Raw genomic sequence first — 24119 nt, 5'->3', positions numbered from 1 at the left:
TTATGCTAAAGGATTAAAAATTAAATTTATAAAGATCTCAACAGAAGAAGTTAGATGACTAGCTACAGTCACTATATCGTCACAGGTATATCAATACTTAATTATGTTTCACTATCACAGTATCTATTTACCTGTAGTCAACATAATACTTAGAGCATTTCAGTATATTTTCTGCTTCTCTGCCACTGAATCGCTTTCATTTTTTGTTAGACTTATTATTTAAATTCTACCTTTAGCTGTTTTTAGTTTAGGCCTACACGAACATGTAGGTCAGTTTAAAGTAAACTATTTCCTGCAGTATGATTGAGGTTTTTGTCGCACACAGTTCTTTGAGAATTGCGTGTTTGTTGTAGATTGTAGTATTGCGTGTTTGTTGTAGATTGTAGTGTGTGTTGTAAGCTTTACTTTGTCGGGGCGCGGGCTTCTGGGTAATTAAACGTTTAGCTCAACGTACGTATTCTAGCTTTTTTGCACAACTTGGTTTTTCTTTGTTAATTTATTTCTTTCTTTTCCCATTCATTGTTAAATTATTTCATTGCAGCTAAAATAAATATTTTGTTTAATGTAATTTGACGGGGTTTTTTTTAGAAGCGAGCATTCTAACGTCCTTTTTCGTCTATATAATAAATTAAGCTTCAATTTCGTTATACCGGTATTCTGTTTGTTTTTAAAATGACACATGGGAGTTTACTTTGCATTTTCAATTCTGTATTCTAAGGATAATATATATTAGTGCAATGTTCAAACGTAAAATATAACAAATATACGTTATTGTAACATATTATCTTTTATATAAAAAAAAAAAAAAAAAAACTAAAAAATATAAAAATTAAAACCCCAATAAAAACACACTTGTATTTGATTTAAAACGTATTTTTCTATCTTTGCTCTAGTGGTGTACAGGGGGTGTGCTGACTCTCAGTGGGGCCTCCCTGACCCGATGCCGCCAGACGGCTGTTACACTTGGTACATGGAGGTGTGGTGCATCTGCAACGACGGACTCTGTAACAACCAGCCCTTAGGTAATAACCGCCATAGCACCTATACTCGTCAGATATAGTAGTCACATAACACCGATACTTGTACACAGATAAGTAATATTAATTTTAACACACCGCTATCGTATACAAGAGATATGTATACTTTTTTTTTTTTTACAAATCCATTGCTTGTTCATTTAAAGACTGCTGATTGGCTACTCAATGTCATGAAGAACATATAAATTTTGTCTGAATTAATTATGGTAAAATGTTTGATTTGATATATAGCTTATGTCTTAAACTGATACAAAACGTATTGTACAAGACAATGCTATGCCACTGAAACTTAAGCTACTCCTAATCTGCTGTGTTCTAATCATGATGGTCAATAATTGGCCTACCATCTTTTTGTACCGCAGTCCATAGTCCTTTTTGATGATAAAAATTGCACTTACTTTATCTTTTCCCTATCAGTTTGAGATTTTTCTTTGTTAAAATCGCCAACTACAAACCCATGGATTATTCAATATACAGGAACCATTGATATTATATTATCTTTACCTTTAGCCCCTGCTTTATCTTTAGCCCCATGGCAATGAATTAATCAAGTACTTTATAAAATGTGGGTATTTTTGTAAATAATTTCAGTTTTGTTTAATCTAAGAACAGTAAAAGTGTTTTAGAAATATTATTAAAAAAATACTATTTTTGTGTCCAATTTAAAAAACAATCGGCTGAGAAATAAATAACTTGTAGTATGAAAAAAGGTTATTCTTGTGGGAGAGACTATCGGTGTAATACACTGAGGATATTTCATGTTTTTTGTCAAATATGATTTATATCTCATCGAATGAAGTTTGCAATCATATCTCACGTGATGAGTGTGATAAGATTGCAAACTTCACTCGATGAGATATAAATCATATTTGACAAAAAACATGAAATTTTCTATTTATTATATAACTTTTGGCAATTTACCTTTATTTTTAAAATGCCAGCAGCAAAATTGTTCTGGCTTTCTTACAGTGAAGATAACACTTTCTACAGTGACAATAACACATTTTAGAGTGAAAATGTCACTCTAAAATGTGTTATGGTCACTGAGTGACAAATAACATTTTTATTTCACTGATATTTTAAGATATTTCACTAAATGTTATATGATAAAGTTCAGAAGAATATAGATGAAGAATGTTTTATCTTAATATACTGTTTGTGTGTTTGCAGATCTGAATTAAAAGAAAAATGTTTTTTGCCATATAGTGTATGTTGTTAAACTTCTTTTTTTCCCCATTATTTTTAGGTGAACCTAAAACCGACTTTGAAGCTCATTTACCCAAAGAGGAGGACAAGGAAACTGGTACTGCAAGTGTGGTGTGTCAGCACAAAACTCTCGTTTTCCTCCTCTGTCAGATACTCCTTCTCATGTGCAAATGAATACATATAATACTCCATAACCATCATTCGTCTTGTTATACATCTATTTGTACTCGCATTGTATACAGAATATGGGCCATTTCAAACATCAGCCCACAGGGGAGGTGGGAGAGTTAAAAAGTTAAAAGTGTTTTCATTTGTTTAACAATTCAGTCAAAAAGTATATCGATTAACCAATCATCAGCTGTCATGATTAATTAATCAATGTGATAATTCTGACAGTCTTTATATATATATAAAACCAAACCTACTACAATGCTCCATTAGCGGCATTTTCTGACAGACAGGACATCACACACCACAATCTTTCATTATAGCAGTTGTGGGGCATTAGTTGGGATGGGGAAAAACCAGACTCCACTGAGGGCAATCGATCCTGCTACCCATCGCCCCTCAAGCACAAACTACCACTGGGCTACACCCGACTCTGGGGGTAAAAGAAACAACCCATTGGAGTATATGCTGAATGTTATTTAATAACAAGCATTTAAAACTATTTCCAAAATACGACAATACATTTTTTTTTTTTAACGACACCACTAAGGCACATTGATTAATTAATCATCGGCTATTGGATGTCAAACATTTGGTAATTCTGACTCATAGTCATCAGAGGAAACCTACATTTTTACAAATGCAATACAGGATCTTTTATACGCACGTTTCCACAAACAGGAAAGCACATACCACGGCCTTTGACCAGTAGTGGTGCACTGGTTGGAACAAGAAAAAATCAAATCAGTTGAATGGATCCACCGAAGTGGTTTGATCCTGCAACACATGCAACTCAAGCGAGCATTCAACCGACTAAGCTAAATCACGCCCCAGGACAACACATACCACTATGGTAAAGTAAGACTATTCAAAATATCATAGTGGTAGTAGGTGAGATGAAAAAACTCATATTATTTTGTACCTGATGGAATGCTTAATCTTTATAATGCTGTTTTATATTAGCAACAAGGCATATTTTACATAAATGACTAGACAGGACATCACACACCATCATGGTAAAGTGTGAGCTATTCAAGATATCTCACAGAGGTAGCAGGTGAGACAATAGAACTCATGGTATATCTATTTTTACCTGGTTGGTACATGTATGCTTAATGTCTGTAATGCTGTTTTATATAGGTAACAAAGCATATTTTTATATACAGGACAACACTTTCCGCAATGGATTTTAATATTTCAGTCAAGAAACACATGTTAGAATGGGAAAAACCTGATGGTTCTACTGAAGGGGACTGAACCCAGGGCTTCTTATAGCTAACACAATCATGCCAGCTTCCGGATAACAATAAAATGACAAATATAAAAAAAAGAAATAAGTTTATATCAAAATGTCACCTGTACATGTTTGACTGATATAAATAATTGAAAGCAAAGAATTATACATATTACATAACAGAGATAAATTATACAAAAGAGTATAATCAGCATATATGAAAATTAATCACACTTTATGCATAAAATAAAATTGGTACAAATTCTGGTATAATGCGTAGATAAAATAACAATTATTGGTAAAATGTCAGATCTCACATATATTCTACATACAAATGATTCTTTTTTGTGGTCTTTAAACAATCAAATGCCAATAACTTGTCCTCCCAACAGGCAACCTCAGTCCACAAACACATACCCAGCTCTCACTGAGATCAGAGCGCACCATATTTACAGTCCTTTGTCATATTTAGAAGCAATGTTGCAGTCACCACATCCTATCCTCAAAACCCCACCCTAGCAGCATACTACACTTTACTGATATTATTCACACCCTGCTCCCTATCTCTTCATGTCCCATCCCTTCTGATCGAGAAAATCAGGTTTTGATGTCACACATCCAGTTCTATGTGTGACATCACAGAACTGGATGTGTGACATCATACAACTGGATGTGTGACATCATAGAACTGATGTGGGTCATCATACAACTGGATGTGTGACATCATAGAACTGATGTGGGTCATCATACAACTGGATGTGTGACATCATAGAACTGGGTGTATGACATCATAGAACTGATGTGTGACATCATAGAACTGATGTGTTATATCATAGAATTGATGCACCAGATCATTCAACCCTTCATACCATATTTACAGCGCCAAATGAACCACACAGAGAACAAATAATGGTATAACATACTGAACATCATTGACAATAAAATTTAACTCTACAAAAGAAAATATCTGACTAACAATGGTATCGACTAGAGGTCAAACAAATTTAATAACAAAAATGTTTTTACTCCAATAAATAAATAATAATTAAAAACATTATTATCCTCAATACTTGTATTGATAGTTATTGATGTAAGCAATTCAAAAACCTATGTTGTTACCCATATGGGCAGAGAGAAGTGAGACTATTTAGGGAAAGAAAAAACCTATTTCCTCTTGCGTGCGCTACAACAGCTTGCTCTGAATGTGCACTTAAAGTCCTATGACCTGACCTATTTCCTCTTGCGTGCGCTACAACAGCTTGCTCTGAATGTGCACGTAAAGCCCTATGACCTGACCTATTTCCTCCTTTAGATATGTTTTGATGTCCAAATCAGTGTTTCACTATACTATAGCTTTGATGTCACAACTGTTAGGCAACAACAAACAACTGTAACTATAAGTGTAAGAATAGTTTCCAAACTGGCAGTCATGTCAACAACTAACTTTTGTCATCAACACTGTCTCTTGTTCTCAACTTGCAAACTTGGTTTCAACAACAGTATCATTTGAAAGTCTTCCACAAAATGATAAAGATTGATAATGGGTAATAAACAGAATACCCAACTCGCTATCTGGCAATGCCATTTATCTTGCACTCATGAACTGATGTTGTTCTTCCCTTGATGTCATAATCGTGAATTGATGTTGTACTTCCCTTGCCAAAGGCTCGGGAAGGAAAACACCAATTCACTTGTGCGAGATAAACAGTATTACAAAGTAGCTCATAGAATATTCTCCAATTATGTATAGTATAGGTCTACTGATTCTGTCTGGCCCTGTACACAGTTCAAATTCTTTAAAGGGACTTACCCTAGTTTTAAATACTAACGCATATTTTGGATTACAACCGTTTTTGACAACTGAAATCATACTTTACTTAGATTTTATTTTTTAGATTACACATTTCCATAAATTCAAAGTGTTTTTGGTTATCCTGGTGTTTTTAATATCACAAAATGCATTTCTCATATTTTTATATGTATCTGAGAGATAACAGTTATGGAGTCAAGTTGTAGTCTATTTTAGAGCATATATCACCATTTCAAAGTCACAGACTCATGTTTAACTCAATTATAACTTTATCCAAATGTGTTACAGGTTTGTAGATTAACTAAACTTAGTGTTAATTTTCACGGGTTGAAACTAGGGTATGTTCCTTTAATCTTACTAGTAGTAGCAGAAAAAACTATTTTAACAGAAGGTACATTTTATGTGCATGTTTAGCAAAGAATGAATGAAATGTTTTGGTTAATAAAATGTTTTGTGGTCACCAGATTCTGTACAAACGAACTCGAGACCTACTGGCCACGTCCTGACAATGGACACTCTTAGTGTCTCGTAATCACTGATCATGCGAGAATAAAAAAAGTGACATTTCAATATAACTGGCTGTTTAATATACTGGATTAGATGATCTAGAAAAATAATACGGCCTAACAAATATTTTGTGTTTCTGGGAACCCCACCCTACCTACAAAAACAAGGGACGACCCTAATTTTTCTCCTTGATATACATTCGTTTTTTATCCATTTTTTATATAGGTGAAAAGAGTACAGTCATATGATTTTATCTGAACCTAGAGAGATGATGTAATAAAATATATATATATAAAAAATTATCCTTACTTATCCAGCATGTTCTCTCAAACAAATTACTTTGTTTAGGCCTTGAGTAGCCCCTAAAGACTGAGTCCACATTCACACTGTTAGTTTATATCCATGTGATAATGTACACCATTACGAGTACAACAATATATAATTACATTTCCCTTACATTCATTACAATATAACGTTATCCCATTGGTCCAGCGGTAACAATGAGAGTTTGTTCATTTCTTGATGAATGTAAAAATTACATCAGGGAACGTCATACCTGATGACCTCATTTTATATTGGTAATTTGACTTACTGAGCATTGTTTTAACAAAAAAACATTTTTAAAAATAAAATACAAACTTTTAATGTTAATATTAGTAAGTATGTTTCAAATTTAATTATAAGTATTGTCTGTTATTTCTTTTACATTCATTTGTGTATGAACAAAAAAAATCATCCGCAAGCTTCGCCGATTCAGTTTGCAGATGATTCTTTTTTGTTCATACCCCGATGAACGTAAAAGAAATAACAGACAATCCTTAAGCGAACTGTTTCCACACTGTTTAACAATTGCTTTACATTTTTTACATTTTTTTAATAAAAATGCATTGCCTTACCAGCATTCATACTGAATAGACCCTAAAGTAAAGTGTGTCTTCCTTAAGCACACTGATTAATTAATCATCAGCTACTTGATGTCAAATGTTTGATAAATCTGACAGTCTTGTGAAGAAACTAGCTACATTTTTCTACTGGCAGCAGCACTTTTCCACAGAAAAAGACAACACATATCACATCCTTTTGATATACCAGTCATGTGGAGTGGTCTGGATGAAAAAGACAACACATATCACATCCTTTTGATATACCAGTCATGTGGAGTGGTCTGGATGAAAAAGACAACACATATCACATCCTTTTGATATACCAGTCATGTGGAGTGGTCTGGATGAAAAAGACAACACATATCACATCCTTTTGATATACCAGTCATGTGGAGTGGTCTGGATGAAAAAGACAACACATATCACATCCTTTTGATATACCAGTCATGTGGAGTGGTCAGGATGAAAAAGAAGTCTATTGGTCTGCCATATGGGTTTGATCGTGCAGAGCTCAAACTTAAGAATATGTCACCACAGCATTTGTTTTAAAATTGCCATGGATAAAATGGCAAACTGGCAAACTAACAGCAATTTTGAGCCTGCCTATGGTGATTTAATTTTTTTTTTAGCAGGAAATAAATATAACTAAAAGGTTATTTTGTTACATGTAGATATATTTCAAATGTCAAATACTGGCATATAATCTACACCATACATATTCATTTTGCTGTCAATCAGGAGTTTTACCAATAGTATAGTAATTAAAATGACGTTGGTGATGCTCCCGACCCACAGCAATTTTATATCTCGACGACAGCAATTGCCGTCATTAATTTCAAGCCCTGTCCTGTGACTCAGGCACTTGAGGTGAGCACTCTGCTGACTGAGCTAGATTCCACACACAATCTTGGTGTAATACATCACTTTTGTGTAATATTTCATTTTATTATCCACATGGTTCAAGATATTCAGGGAAATATAACCAGTATGACACACGTGTGTTGTAACGATTTCACGTGCACAACGAATGACGTAATTTTGGGAAATGACGTCATAACAAGTCTATGATCTATGTAAACAGTCACCAAAATGATGTAATTTTGGAAAATGACGCTGTTGTGTCGTCTCTTTCTAGTTATGTTTGAAACGTTTTGACATAGTCCTAGCTTGTTATTCATAAAAATAATATTTTGGATGTGGATAATAAAGAAATTATTATACTTGCGTGTGAATCGTACTGATTTTATGAAACTCGTGTCAAGATTCATTTATTACACACCAGTGTAAGATATTACTCATGTCATAACAATCACTCAATATCTAACTAGTGTAATATTGGCATGGAGTGACGTGACCTTGACGTAGATCACCTGCTGACCCAAATCGTAAAAAAATAACATGTAGTAGATGTCAAAATCTGCTTACTTCTGCATTGTGGCTTGTTTGCAGTTGGTTTGTAATAAATAAACTTGCTTGCCTGTCATACCATTATGATGAACCTCGTGAACAGTGTTGGTATCTGTCTCGCTTTCGCTCGTCAAGATACCAAAACTGTTCACTCATTTCATAAAAATGGTATGACAGGCAAGCTCGTTTAGTATTCTATATGTATTACCCTCTATTTCACTCGGGTAATACAATAATCCTGACACGAGTTTCGTAAAATCAGTATGACACACTAGCTTGTATAATAATTTCTATTTCCTCTCTGTCTGTAGTTCAAGCAACATGAGGTGATCAGTTGCCCGCTGGTGGTGTCTATCATCTGGAAGCGGCTTGCTCTCGGAGCTGGGAAATGGCGCTGTTAACCGCATCGACTGTGCTCTCAAACACGGCCACTCCCTGACGACTCGCCATGTCACTGAGATACATCCGGCCTCGGTTGTAGTCGCATAGCGCTTCCTCTGTCAGCTGGAAAACATGACAAATGGCACAAACAAGTAGTCAAAAAAAAATCATAAAAGAAAACTTTATAGTAAAAGAAAAATCATAACCAAAAACTTTAAAAAAAAATAATACAGAATTCAGTTCACTAAAAAAAAAAAGACGTTTTTTTTTAATAACATAAAACTTCAGTTTCATCTTACTATATTATATCATTCACTAAATTACTACAAAATGCACACACACCTACAGGTTTAGTTATCACTATTAACAGTTATTAACACCATACAATTTTGTCACCATGTTTTTAATATAGTAAGACAAAAACAGTTGATTACCTGAGTTAAATGGAGAATAATTAAGTTTTCAAAGATTAGCGAGCATAGTTAAAGGATACTGAAGAAGTGTGTGTGATGATATAAAAATTATGTGGATGAATTGAGATGGTTAAATAATAAAACTATACTCGAGTCTGCAGCTTTAACTATAATTACGGTACCAATGAAAAATGTAAATAAATTCTGAGCTTATGTAATAAAACCGGTACCTCCTCTCCTGCAATAACTGTTCCCTGCTTCAGTTTCTGCATACACAGTACAACTCGACATCCCAGTCCAATGTAGTATCCTGCCTAAATATAGTATCAGGAAAAACACATCACTCAATATGAATGAAATAATGGATGGATGGCTGGCTGGCTGGCTGGCTGGCTGGATGGTTGGATGATTGAAGGAATTATGGATGGATGAATGAATGAACTAACTGACAAATGAATGAATGGATTAATGAATGAATGGATTAACGAATGAATGTATTAATGAATAAATGAATGGATGGATTAACGACACCCCATACATGTATGAACAAAATACATTGGCTATTGACAAACAACAGTAGTACTCAATATCATGTCAACCAATGAACAGTGGCTGTATAAATAATTCTAAACATTGAATGGTCCATATGGATGTACACTAGAATGTATGCGTGCGTGTGTGTGTGTGTGTGTGTGTGTAAATATTTAACCAGTAAAAGTCAAATCACCTGCAAACATGACACAGGGTTCTTTTCCAGGACATTTAAAAAAAACAAAAAACAAAAACAAACCTAGAACATGAAATGTTCAAACAATCAATGTTTTAATAAAAAAAATTGTTGTCTGAATGTAGATAGGTTATGAGGACAACAAAAGTAAAGATGTATAAGAAATAAGATTTTAAAATCACAAAAGACGCGTATGAACCCTGTGACGAGCAAGTGGTCTCAACTTACCTCCACCATAGCAGCCAGGCCGCGCGTGTTTTCAGTGAAGATATACAGCAGGAGTCGACATCTCTCTCGGAGTGCCACCTGCATGGGGATCAGTCTGGCCATCCAGTCCGTGACATGCGGGTTCATGTACGACAAACCATGACGTCTGAAACATGTCACACACAGAATGACGTCGCAGTAAAACCAAAATGTTAAACGAAAATCGAAGTGAAATAAATATGGTGTAGCCACATCAAACAACATACGATGGACAAGATTCCATGCAAAAGCTGTCTCCTTTGTTATCTACTAACTGAGGGCGGGACCTAGTACAGTGGTACAGCGCTCCCTTGACGCGTGGTCAGTTTGGGATCGATCCCTGTCAGTCGACCCACTGAGCTATTTTTCATTTCAACCAGTCCACCACAACTGGCACATCAAAGGCCGTGGTATGTGCTATCCTATCTGTGGGATGGTGCATATAAAAGATCCCTTGTTACTAATGGAACAATGTAGCGGGTTTCCTCTCTAATTAATTACGAAATGTTTGACATTCAATAGCCGATGATTAATAAATCAATGTGCTCTAGTGGTGTCATTAAACAAAACATACTTTTAAACTTCATGTATGTATGTGTATGTATTTATGTTATGTATGTGTACGTATTGTATGTATTGATGTATGAATATCTATACTCTTCAAAAAAAGAAACGCAAAAGGGTACAAATGGGTTATAACTCCGATTTTATGTTTCCTACCGGTTCATGCTTTGTGAATATAAGGTCATTGCATGTCCCAAACACATTCCCACGGTTACATTTGATAAAACGCAGCTACTGTACAATAAAGTTCCAAAATGTGAATATTCGCAAAAACGCAGCCACGTGCAAACCATGTCACCACTGCACGTGCGTTGTCTGCACGTGCAACATGAACACCGACAGTATAAAAGTGCAGGGTGTTCGCTTGCCTGGCCTCTGTATCTGGCCGACAGTTGACAATCCAGGACATGCCACGTCTCAGTGAACCGCAGAGAAACAATGCCATCGGCCGACTAGACGCAGGCGAATCCAGAACGGCCGTTGCCAGGGCATTCCATGTGTCCCCAAGCACCATCTCCAGACTGTGGGACCGTTACCAGCAACATGGATCAACACGTGACCTCCCTAGATCCGGTCGACCACGGGTCACTACCCCCGGGCAGGACCGCTACATCCGGGTACGCCACCTTCGGGAACGATTGACTACTGCCACCTCCACAGCCGCAGCAATACCAGGTTTGCGCAGGATATCCGACCAGACCGTACGGAACCGCCTACGTGAGGTAGGAATTCGTGCCAGACGTCCAGTTCGAGGTGTCATCTTAACACCACAACACCGTCGACTCCGACTGCAGTGGTGCCAGATTCATCGACAATGGCCTCAACTGCGATGGAGACAGGTGTGGTTCAGTGACGAGTCCCGATATCTGCTCCGACGTCATGATGGAAGATGTCGCATGTATAGGCGTCGTGGTGAACGTTATGCGGCAAACTGCGTGCAGGAAGTGGACAGATTCGGCGGGGGTAGTGTCATGGTGTGGGCAGCCATCTCACACACTGGCAGAACTGACCTGGTCCACGTGCAGGGCAACCTGAATGCACAGGGCTACATTGACCAGATCCTCCGGCCACACATCGTTCCAGTTATGGCCAACGCCAACGCAGTGTTCCAACATGACAACGCCAGGCCTCACACAGCACGTCTCACAACGGCTTTCCTACAGAACAACAACATTAATGTCCTTCCTTGGCCATCGATATCACCGGATTTGAACCCAATTGAGCATCTATGGGACGAGTTGGACCGACGCCTCCGACAGCGACAACCACAGCCCCAGACCCTGCCCGAGCTGGCAGCAGCCTTGCAGGCCGAGTGGGCCACCATCCCCCGGGACGTCATACGTACTCTGGTTGCTTCAATGGGCAGGCGGTGCCAGGCAGTTGTCAACACACGCGGAGGCCACACCCGGTATTGACTCCAGATGACCTTGACCTTGGTGGTGTGTCCTATCACTTACTCACAATGGACTAGAGTGAATTGTGAACAATCCTGCAACATTTGGTAATTATCGGACTCACCATTCAATAATTAAATCAATTCTCCAAATGTTACGACAATGTGGTTTTGCGTTTCTTCTTTTGAAGAGTATATATATTGTATGTATGTCGAGGTTGACTGTTACATACATAGACATTAACGCACTGGCCCAGGGGATAATTAAATCCTTTCTGGCCTCACCCCAAGAGTGGCCATGCGCTGAGAGTGAGAATGAGGGGAGAGCCAAGGAGACCTGGATAAGATCGGTGGAGCGTGAGACGAAGGCTCTTGGATGGAGTCGGGGCTTGCAATGAACAGACAACATTGGCGTTCTTTGGTATCAGCCTTATGTGTGACCGCACACGAAGAGGATTAAGTAAGTTCTGGCCTCACAAATTGTCCCATGCCGTTGCTGGGACTTGAACCTATGGCACCCAAATCGCCCGCAACTTTGAAGACTTGCCACGATACCTTTTGAGTTATTGAGGCATCCATAAAAAGGATGCTCTTTTAACTCAACAACATACATGAGGTCTACAAGTTACACGGTCAATCCCACTTACGTGCATGAAACAGTGGGCAGACCTGGTACTGGCTGGTATGTATTGATGTATGAATATCTATATAGTGTATGCATGGGGCCTACAAGTTACACGGTCAATCCCACTTACGTGCATGAAACAGTGGGCAGACCTGGTACTGGCTGGTATGTATTGATGTATAAATATCTATATAGTGTATGTATGTCGAGGTTCACTGAGAAGTGGTATGGTGATCTCTTCCCTCCCACCCCAACCACATGTGATTAACTGTAGAACTGCCCTGTGCTATACATGACATCTACTCACTTGAGAAGTGGTATAGCAATCTCTTCCCTCCCACTCCAACCACATGTGATTAACTGTAGAACTGCCCTGTGCTACACATGACATCTACTCACTTGAGAAGTGGTATAGTGATCTCTTCCCTCTCACCCTAACCACATATGATTAACTGTGGAACTGCCCTGTGCTACACATGACATCTACTCACTTGAGAAGTGGTATAGCGATCTCTTCCCTCTCACTCCAACCCCATGTGATTAACTGTGGAACTGCCCTGTGCTATATGAAACACTCACTCACTTGAGAAGGGGTATGGCGATCTCTTCCCTCTCACCTCAACCCCATGTGATTAACTGTGGAACTGCCCTGTGCTACACATGACATCTACTCACTTGAGAAGTGGTATAGCGATCTCTTCCCTCTCACTCCAACCCCATGTGATTAACTGTGGAACTGCCCTGTGCTATATGAAACACTCACTCACTTGAGAAGGGGTATGGCGATCTCTTCCCTCTCACCTCAACCCCATATGATTAACTGTGGAACTGCCCTGTGTTATACATGACATCTACTCATTTGAGAAGTGGTATAGCGATCTCTTCCCTCTCACCCCAACCCCATGTGATTAACTGTGGAACTGCCTGTGCTATACATGACATCTACTCACTTGAGAAGTGGTATAGCGATCTCTTCCCTCTCACTCCAACCCCATGTGATTAACTGTGGAACTGCCCTGTGCTATATGAAACACTCACTCACTTGAGAATGGGTATGGCGATCTCTTCCCTCTCACCTCAACCCCATGTGATTAACTGTGGAACTGCCCTGTGTTATACATGACATCTACTCACTTGAGAAGTGGTATAGCGATCTCTTCCCTCTCACTCCAACCCCATGTGATTAACTGTGGAACTGCCCTGTGCTATATGAAACACTCACTCACTTGAGAATGGGTATGGTGATCTCTTCCCTCTCACCTCAACCCCATGTGATTAACTGTGGAACTGCCCTGTGTTATACATGACATCTACTCACTTGAGAAGTGGTATAGCGATTTCTTCCCTCTCACCCCAACCCCATGTGATTAACTGTGGAACTGCCCTGTGCTATATGAGACACTCACTCACTTGAGAAGGGGTATGGCAATCTCTTCCCTCTCACCTCAACCCCATGTGATTAACTGTGGAACTGCCCTGTGCTATACGTGACATCCATTCACTTGAGAAGTCATTTAGTGATCTCTTCCCTCTCACCCCAACCCCATGATATTAACTGTGGACCTGCCCTGTGCTATACATGACATCTACTCACTAGAGAAGTGGTATGGCGATCTCTTCCCTCTCACCCCAACCACATGTGATTAACTGTGGAACTGCCCTGTGCTATACATGACATCTACTCACTAGAGAAGTGGTATAGCGATCTCTTCCCTCTCACCCCAACCACATGTGATTAACTGTGGAACTGCCCTGTGCTATACATGGCATCTACTCACTTGAGAAGTGGTATAGCGATCTCTTCCCTCTCACCCCAACCTCATGTGATTAACTGTGGAACTGCCCTGTGCTATACATGGCATCTACTCACTTGAGAAGTGGTATAGCGATATCTTCCCTCTCACCCCAACCTAATGTGATTAACTGTGGAACTGCCCTGTGCTATACATGACATCTACTCACTTGAGAAGTGGTATAGCGATCTCTTCCCTCTCACCCCAACCACATGTGATTAACTGTGGAACTGCCCTGTGCTATACATGGCATCTACTCACTTGAGAAGTGGTATAGCGATCTCTTCCCTCTCACCCCAACCTCATGTGATTAACTGTGGAACTGCCCTGTGCTATACATGGCATCTACTCACTTGAGAAGTGGTATAGCGATATCTTCCCTCTCACCCCAACCTAATGTGATTAACTGTGGAACTGCCCTGTGCTATACATGACATCTACTCACTTGAGAAGTGGTATAGCGATCTCTTCCCTCTCACCCCAACCACATGTGATTAACTGTGGAACTGCCCTGTGCTATACATGGCATCTACTCACTTGAGAAGTGGTATAGCGATCTCTTCACTCTCACCCCAACCCCATGTGATTAACTGTGGAACTGCCCTGTGCTATACATGGCATCTACTCACTTGAGAAGTGGTATAGCGATCTCTTCCCTCTCACCCCAACCTCATGTGATTAACTGTGGAACTGCCCTGTGCTAAACATGGCATCTACTCACTTGAGAAGTGGTATAGCGATCTCTTCCCTCTCACCCCAACCTCATGTGATTAACTGTGGAACTGCCCTGTGCTATACATGGCATCTACTCACTTGAGAAGTGGTATAGCGATATCTTCCCTCTCACCCCAACCTCATGTGATTAACTGTGGAACTGCCCTGTGCTATATGAGACACTCACTCACTTGAGAAGTGGTATGGCGATCTCTTCCCTCTCACCCCAACCACATGTGATTAACTGTGGAACTGCCCTGTGCTATACATGGCATCTACTCACTTGAGAAGTGGTATAGCGATCTCTTCCCTCTCACCCCAACCCCATGTGATTAACTGTGGAACTGCCCTGTGCTATATGAGACACTCACTCACTTGAGAAGTGGTATGGCGATCTCTTTCCTCTCACCCCAACCCCATGTGATTAACTGTGGAACTGCCCTGTGCTATACGTGACATCCACTCACTTGAGAAGTCATTTAGTGATCTCTTCCCTCTCACCCCAACCCCATGATATTAACTGTGGACCAATCCTGCGCTATACTTGACACTCACTTGAGAAGTGGTATGGCAATCTCATCCCTCCAGCTCGACTCCCCACAGCTACCACCAAGGTAGATGTCGCGCGTGTCGTCAGCTTCAGGTAACTCCTCCGGTGGTCTCAGCTTACCTGAGAACAAAAATATGTCAACAGCAAAATAAATTAACTACTTTCCAGAATGAATTTATTTCAAAAATTATTTGAGAGAGGGCAAACTGACTATAAAAACATACTTAAATTTTAATAAAACGACAGTATTTCTTACAGATATGGTTTATAACCATACTATATCATCCTATATTATCATGCAAAAGTCTTACATAAATATTACATATTAATGAAATATTTATTACCCCAGCAAGCACTCATGACTGGGAAAATAAAATTAATAATTTCTCACTGAAATGCTAGAAAAACTGTAGAAAAAAAAGGTTAGCTGCAAAGAGATCATCTTATTAAAAAAAAAAAAAATTGTTTCTTCTTTTAAATATAATAAAAATATTAATTTTTAAATTCCTACACACTGTTACACTGCTAAAAATGGTAATGCTTTATCAAATTATTAAACCCACTTTTTTTCTTTTTCTTTTTTTCTCTTTTCTTATTTTTACCACAATGAAAATATTAATTTTTAAATTCCTCGGGATTAAGACCCTGCTAAAAACGGTAATCCTTTAAAGGATTTCTTGTGTCTAGATTGTGTTAATCTTCTAATAACAAACCTAAAATCCATGTTACAGGATAAAGTAATCTTGTTAACAGTGTAGTCAGGGGTGATGGCTTCTGAAAATAAAAACAAATCTTCCTTTAAGTCACAATGCTGAAAACAGGAAAAATGAAAAGATGTTTGGAACGACAGACAAAGAAAGAAGGAACAGGTGGTCTCACGAGCAGGGCAGTGGCGTAGCGTGGGCAGGGCCACCAGGGCAGTTGCCCCGGCCATAAAATTCTGGACTGGTGGAAGGGACTCGGGAAGTGCTAATGGTCCACTGGTTAGGGGGCGCAATACTTGCCTTGCCCCGGGAGCTGGCAACCCACGCTACGCCACTGTGAACAGCACCCATACTTTCAAAGCTATCTTAGTGCTGTCATATTATAGTGCTAAGATAGCTTCAAAAGTAGGGTGCTAGATGGGTACCCTTCACCACTGAAAGATTACAGCCATTTTCAGGGCCAAAAACAGGAAGTACATGTAAACTAGGATTTACTGTTATATTTAAGAAAGCTGACCTGCTGAAAATAAGTCAGCTTGGGTGTAATGTTCTGTCTCAACAAACTCATTTACAAAATGATAGTGGCTTTTATTCACTGAGAACAGACTTGTCGTCTGCTTGGCCATGCCGTAACCCTAGGATACATTCTGGGTATTAATTGTTATATTAACACTTCCGGTAATAGTAACTAAACAATACTAGTTTTTATATCGCTATTGGTATTAATGTTACATACATTACAATGGGGATAGGGTGGAGAACAAATTAAGACCTCTTAGATCTATTTTCGAGTATTATGGAATTAAAGTACAATAGAATTATGAGCTAAATAACAGATGAGATAATGTACATACATCTGCCTGTTGAAAAATAACCTGCAATTTTTTAGGTTGTTTTAGAAGGTGCATTTTTATTTTACCTGCTAGGTCTAAATGGACTGTATTTCGCAATTTGCTATTTCAAGCCCTGATTGGTTATTGGGATGTCCATGTGACAGCGGGGTGAGGATGAGTGTGAATGCGTACATGTCAGAGGTCAGGTTAATGTGTGAGAGAAAAAGACAAACCTCAGTTATGGCACTCAACTAAATTAACTACACTAAAGTCCCACAAATTTACTTCTATGAGAAACTAGACATTTGTTTTCACCTTTTTTCTGAACTCAGTAACAATACAACAGAATTCTTCGAATGTGAATGAGTTCTGACTTCGGCGCTGCTGCTGCAACCACTGAATGCTGAGCTCCTGGCCAGAGTAACACTTGTAGCCAAGACAAACCTGGAACGTTGACTACAGGTTCATTACTGACATAAAATGTACATTCAAAATATGTATCAGATTAAAATTCTGTCCCGGGTCGGATTCCTGGCTATCCAGAGACCGGACCCGTGACGGATACTGCCTTAAACCCTAGTGGTATAGGGACATGTAAAAGCAGCTCACGTTCACATTCAGATTAAAACAACATTATGGATTTTTTTAACCCAAGACAAACATCGATAGATAGAAGTGTGGAAAATTACACAAAATATATACATGTATTCAGAATATGTAAAAGAAAGAAAACAATATAACATTTGTATCCAAGACGAACGTGACAAATTAATTACAGATGAGTGTGAAAAATTTATTAAAATAATTATCTATCTGAGATGAGAATCACTGCAATAAAAAATTTTATACAGTGCTAAGTGAGAAATGTCAGAATTTTATTATAAATAATATAATCATTATGTCAACATGTGGAAAATTTTGAAAGGATTTGAAAGAAAAGTGAACATTGACAGCTATTTGAAAAAAAAAGTGAACAATGACAGCTATTTGAAAAGAAAAATGGACACTGACAGCTTTTTGAAAAGAAAAGGGGACACTGACAGCTATTTGTCAGAAAAATGGACACTGACAGCTTTTTGAAAAGAAAAGGGGACACTGACAGGTATTTGAAAAGAAAAGGGGACACTGACAGCTATTTGAAAAGGGGACACTTGACAGCTATTTGAAAAGAAAAGGAGACACTGACAGCTATTTGAAAAGAAAAGGAGACACTGACAGCTATTTGAAAAGAAAAGGAGACACTGACAGCTATTTGAAAAGAAAAGTGGACACTGACAGCTATTTGAAAAGGGGACACTTGACAGCTATTTGAAAAGAAAAGGGGACACTGACAGCTATTTGAAAAGGGGACACTGACAGCTTTTTGAAAAGAAAAGGGGACACTGACAGCTATTTGAAAAGGGGACACTTGACAGCTATTTGAAAAGAAAAGGCGACACTGACAGCTATTTGAATACAAAAGGGGACAATGACAGCTATTTGAAAAGAAAAGGGGACACTGACAGCTATTTGAAAAGAAAAGTGGACACTGACAGCTATTTCAAAAGAAAAGGGGACACTTGACAGCTATTTGAAAAGAAAAGGGACACTGACAGCTATTTCAAAAGAAAAGGGGACACTGACAGCTATTTGAAAAGAAAAGGGGACACTGACAGCTATTTGAAAACAACTTTTGTCATATAAACATTAATGAAGAAAGTGTTATTTTTACTTACATCGTCCTTGATTATTTTTCCCTCAGCATTACCAGTCACAGAGTTGAATGTCTCTCTCAGTTTCCTACAAGAAAAATATCACATACAAGAATGACAAACTTTATTACCCATATGGTTAAAAATATATTGCTACATCCCACTGGAACACGAAGTGGGATGTAACACTTCGTGACATCATCGAGTGACGAACTACAACCTTACAGGAACATCAGCCAAACGACTTGAGTGATAAAAATTAAGATCGATTATGTGTAATAAATAGGATATTAAACTCACTACTATTTCGTATCATGTTTATGTCTCTCGTGAAATAATTTTCATTGTCACTCGCTAAAGCTCATGAAAATAACATTCTATAAATATTGACTGCTACTTTACACCAGACTGAACAGATCTTCATCTTAAAGGAGAGGACAATTAAGGCATTTGGCCTGGCATGCATATTCAACGAAATATAATGCACATTATTGCTTAATATCAACAAGTATAATCGTATAGTTAATTAATATAACGGTTAAATGTGACGGCTATTATATATAACGGGCGCAGCCATTTTGTACCATCTCAGTGAGTACGCCCTCTAACAAGCTGGTGGTTACGTAATACTTAACGCGTAACATCAGGAAGGAGCCTTAGAACTAGAGAAACACAATCTACCTGGTTTTTGTGGGATGATAAATAGCCATACATTGCAATGTTCTGTAATAATACAAATCCCAGTAAGCCAGCAGTAAGTACATCCAGCTCTATATATATTATTTTTCAATACAAAATAAAATACCATTGTCAAAGTGGCTACACAACAAGTCGAAATAATTAACAATGTTTTGTTCATGCATTAAGCTACATACTGAAATGATACACAGAGTGTTTTCTTAGTTAATTGGTCTATGCTGTTAGTTGCTTCTACCTGTGATTCTTGATTGGCAGGTGTGTATTTGATTGGTAACCAGACGAGCCAATTAATTGACGCTGTCTAGACACAAAAATACATACCGGTATTGTGGAATATTACCTGTCGCCCCTAAAATGGTAATGGACATGGTTTATTACTGTAAATGGTTCTGTAAAACTATTGATTAAGTAGACTTTTCCATCTAAAACCACAGAACTGACCAATTACGTAGTCCCAAAGAAAAGAAAATTATCACTTGGGTATCGTGGGTTGTCATTTTTGCTCCAAATGTAGCATATCAATAGGCCAAATAGTGTACATTTTTCCTTTGGATTATTTAACAGAGAAAAATACTATAACCCCATTTTGTTCCGTTAATGCAACTTGAAATATATTTAGTTTAATAGTTTATTATATTATTACGTCATTTATGCTGTTTTACAAGTCAGGTTGATCAAAGAGAAGCGCCTTGTCGAAAATTACTGCTTTTGTTTACACTGTACATACAGGAGATGGTCAGGAGCTGACATCACTTCGCCCCAAGCTATCCCACCGGACGTCACAAAAACGAAACAAAATGGCTGCCCCCAGTTAGCAGGAATAATCATGGTTTTTTATTAACTCTAAAATTACACATTTTTCATTTGCTAAAGTGTCAGTATGTGTTGGTGGTCTGGGTATGCATCTTTCCAACACATAGGGCTCTTGTTTGAGTTGACCCTACCTTTAAGGAAGGGTTGCCTTTTTCAGGAACTGAGTATACAGATTAAAAAGAATGCTAACAAATCATCTTGTTTTACATTAACGTGGTTAGTTTCTTACAGACTTATAGTACTGACCTACCAATTCTCATAATATACTGCTGCAAACTCGGTGGTGCAGTGGTTAAGCCATCGGACTACAGGCTGGTAGGTACAGGGTTTGCAAGCCAGTACCAGCTCCAACCCAGAGTGATTTCTTAAGGGATCAATGGGTAGGTGTAAGGCCACTACAACCTCTTCTTTTTCACTAACTACGTAACCAACTAACCTACTGTCCTGGACAGACAGCCCAGATAGCTGAGGTGTGTGTCCAGGACAGCATGCTTGAACCTTAACAGGATAGAAGCACGAAAGTCAACTGAGCCGAACTGGAAATAGACTGTGTGTTGTACTCACAGTAAGGCCTCTCCAGCCTGCGTGTGTCCATACAACACGGGCTGAGCTCCGTGGATGGCGGTCAGGTCCTGTACTCGGATACTCTACAACAAACATCGATGTCACAGTTTACACTGGCTCTTATTGTCTCATGCTAGGCTCAGACTGTCAACTGTCATCACAAAGTTGGCCAACTCAACAGTTAAGTTGTAATTTCCCCAACTCCTAACTTACAACGGGTGTGCTCAGATTCACAACTAATAGGAGTTATATATGATGAGAATCAAGTTGTTAGAGTGCTCAGACTAGCAACTGGACAGTCGTAGAAGTCGTGAAAGCAGAAAGTTGATCAACTTTATCATGGCAGTTGGTAGTAGGAGCCTAGCAGTATACACATATCACTATATATAAAGAGTGCATTTCCAAAACATGATAAACACGGCAATTTTCCAGATTTTGGAGTGAATAGTGAAGGTACACCGATGATAGTTCAACTCAACAACACGATAATAAAGTTTCTGTGAAAATGCAATCTATGCCCATCAAACACGATGTTAAAATTGTGCTTTGTGCGATATACATACACTACGTCATTTTGCAGCAAAATCGTATTTTTTTGCAAATGATGTAAATGGATAGTGTTTTGGAAATGACTGCTATATATTTACAATGCCTAAACACATGTGTTTAGATAAACATAAATTCAGACCTAAAACTTGTTCAGATTTAATGGAATTAGCTTATAAAAAACAATTACATTATATGACACTCAAAGATACATTAATCACTGGTTATAAAGTATAGAAATACAGCTCCCTTAACAATGGTGAAATCTGCTTTTGGAATGATTATAGTACAAGACACACAAAAATAGAGCTTAGTTTTGTCCTGAGTAACCTATTCTATTAGCCAATCTGTGATTATGTTGAACGCACTATACTAGATGATTTTGTGCTGAGTAACCTATTCTATTAGCCAATCTGTGATTATGTTGAACGCACTATACTAGATGATTTTGTGCTGAGTAACCTATTCTATTAGCCAATCTGTGATTATGTTGAACACACTATACTAGATGATTTTGTGCTGAGTAACCTATTCTATTAGCCAATCTGTGATTATGTTGAACACACTATACAAGATGATTTTGTGCTGAGTAACCTATTCTATTAGCCAATCTGTGATTATGTTGAACGCACTATACTAGATGATTATGTTGAACGCACTATACTAGATGATTATGATGAACGCACTATACTAGATGATTTTGTGCTGAGTAACCTATTCTATTAGCCAATCTGTGATTATGTTGAACACATTATACTAGATGATTATGTTGAATGCACTATACTAGATGATTATGTTGAACGCACTATACTAGATGATTATGTTGAACGCACTATACTAGATGATTTTGTTGAATGCACTATACTAGATGATTTTGTTGAATGCACTATACAAGATGATTTTGTGCTGAGTAACCTATTCTATTAGCCAATCTGTGATTATGTTGAACGCACTATACTAGATGATTATGTTGAACGCGCTATACTAGATGATTATGTTGAACGCGCTATACTAGATGATTATGTTGAACGCGCTATACTAGATGATTATGTTGAACGCGCTATACTAGATGATTATGTTGAACGCACTATACTAGATGATTATGTTGAACGCACTATACTAGATGATTATGTTGAACGCACTATACTAGATGATTTTGCAATAGCCTAATATACCTAAATATGACATATAAACTGTTCTGGAATCACTTACTTCACCACAGTGACAGGCTTTTGTCAGTTATTTGTGTAATTTTACTGCGAATTGGGAAATGATGGTGTTTTCTCAACTGTCAACAGACATGGATCCAGGAATTTTTAATAGAGGGGGCCCCAAAACAGGTTGTTTTCAAAAAATAAAATTTAAAGGTCCTTGATAGGTGGACGGGATAATGTGTTAAAACGCCTAGCTCAGTTTTAATTTAGAATGACAGCTCAAGATGTTAATACAGACATTCTAACAAAGACATACTTGTATACCACAATCTTTAATATGGCTTATAAGGGTGAAACCAAAATGAAGAATAAACATTACTGTTTTATCAGTGTATTTCAGTGGGTGTCTAACATGGTTATTTTAAACCTTGCCCACAATATAACAAAGGAAATCCACTGCTGTCATTTTCACCAAAAGGCAGGAAGGGCAAATACCATAAATATGCAACAGCCTTTGATCACTGCTGTAGCCAGGATTTTCTTCTTCTTCTGCGTTCAAGCTATAGTTAATCATGCTTTAGACTGAGTCCGGTTGTGGTGATAAAAAACGCTGTCTCTGTCAAGTCTCCTTTGGAACCCCAAAGCTTGACAGCCAGTGTTGCTCCGTTCAGCCAGTGCTTTATCCTGGCTTCACCGTAGAGGGGGCAGAATTGCAGGATGTGCTCTGGGGACTGTGGTGCCAGGATTTTATATCGAGGGGCTTACCCACTTGTGGGGAGCCAACTACATTGGTTATGAGAATATTTATTTATGAAAATATACAACATGATGGGACGAATTAAAAGGGGGAGTTTGGAGCTTCACCAGTGCCTATGATGTACCAGTTATGGGGCAAGGGTTATGTGTCTTTTGATCCATTTTTACCACAGCCGAACGCTCTATTATTAATCTACAACTAAGCCCTTGTCCTTTAATTAGCTCAGTTGGTTGAGTGCTCACTTGAGGTACTTGCGTCACAGGAAAAAAAAAACTTCAGTGGATCCATTCAACTGATTGGAGGTTTTCTCGTTCCAACCAGTGCACCACAACTAGTCAAAGGCTCTGGTATGTGCATTTCTGTCTGTGGGAAAGTGCACATAAAAGATCCCTTGCTGTATTTGGAAAAATGTAGCAGTTTTCCTCTGATGACTACATGTTAGAATTACCAAATGTTTGACATCTAATAGCCGACGATTAATTAATCAATGTGCTCTAGTGATGTTGTTAAACAAAAACACTTTAACTTTAACTTTTAATTAAAAATCACTAAACCTGTTTCACAACTGTAGTTGCACAGTCGAGACCTTTCTGAATATTGTCAAAGATAGGCACACCGTTCCTCTCGACGATATCCATCAACACATTACGCGCACGAATCAGATCACTCTTCTCCCTGAAAATAAAACATTCTGCACTA

General features: G+C 38.3%; 1 protein-coding gene and 1 long non-coding RNA gene across 3 annotated transcripts in view; one reads left to right on the top strand and one right to left on the bottom strand.

The window, feature by feature from the left end:
* Positions 1-291: 291 nt before the first annotated feature.
* LOC121382902 lies at positions 292-2434 on the top strand. The gene is made up of 2 exons (XR_005959233.1): positions 292-1022; positions 2284-2434. It is a non-coding gene; the product is annotated as an uncharacterized LOC121382902 (long non-coding RNA).
* Positions 2435-8435: 6001 nt separating this feature from the next.
* LOC121384307 overlaps positions 8436-24119 on the bottom strand; it is a 29942-nt gene continuing 14258 nt past the window's right edge. For both annotated transcript variants that reach the window (XM_041514630.1, XM_041514631.1), the window contains exons 10-18: positions 23975-24095; positions 20964-21046; positions 18912-18975; positions 17512-17640; positions 16373-16433; positions 15665-15779; positions 10003-10147; positions 9278-9361; positions 8436-8757 (exon numbers count right to left, since the gene is read on the bottom strand). In XM_041514630.1, the coding sequence (XP_041370564.1) occupies positions 8608-8757; positions 9278-9361; positions 10003-10147; positions 15665-15779; positions 16373-16433; positions 17512-17640; positions 18912-18975; positions 20964-21046; positions 23975-24095 (952 nt within the window). In that variant the 3' untranslated portion in view covers positions 8436-8607. The remainder of the gene's footprint in view (positions 8758-9277; positions 9362-10002; positions 10148-15664; positions 15780-16372; positions 16434-17511; positions 17641-18911; positions 18976-20963; positions 21047-23974; positions 24096-24119) is intronic.

Source organism: Gigantopelta aegis, chromosome 10 (genome assembly GCF_016097555.1).
Source record: "Gigantopelta aegis isolate Gae_Host chromosome 10, Gae_host_genome, whole genome shotgun sequence".
Taxonomy (NCBI): Eukaryota; Metazoa; Mollusca; class Gastropoda; order Neomphalida; family Peltospiridae; genus Gigantopelta; species Gigantopelta aegis.
The sequence above is the reverse complement of the archived record's forward strand: the minus strand, read 5'-3'. Positions and strand labels throughout refer to the sequence as shown.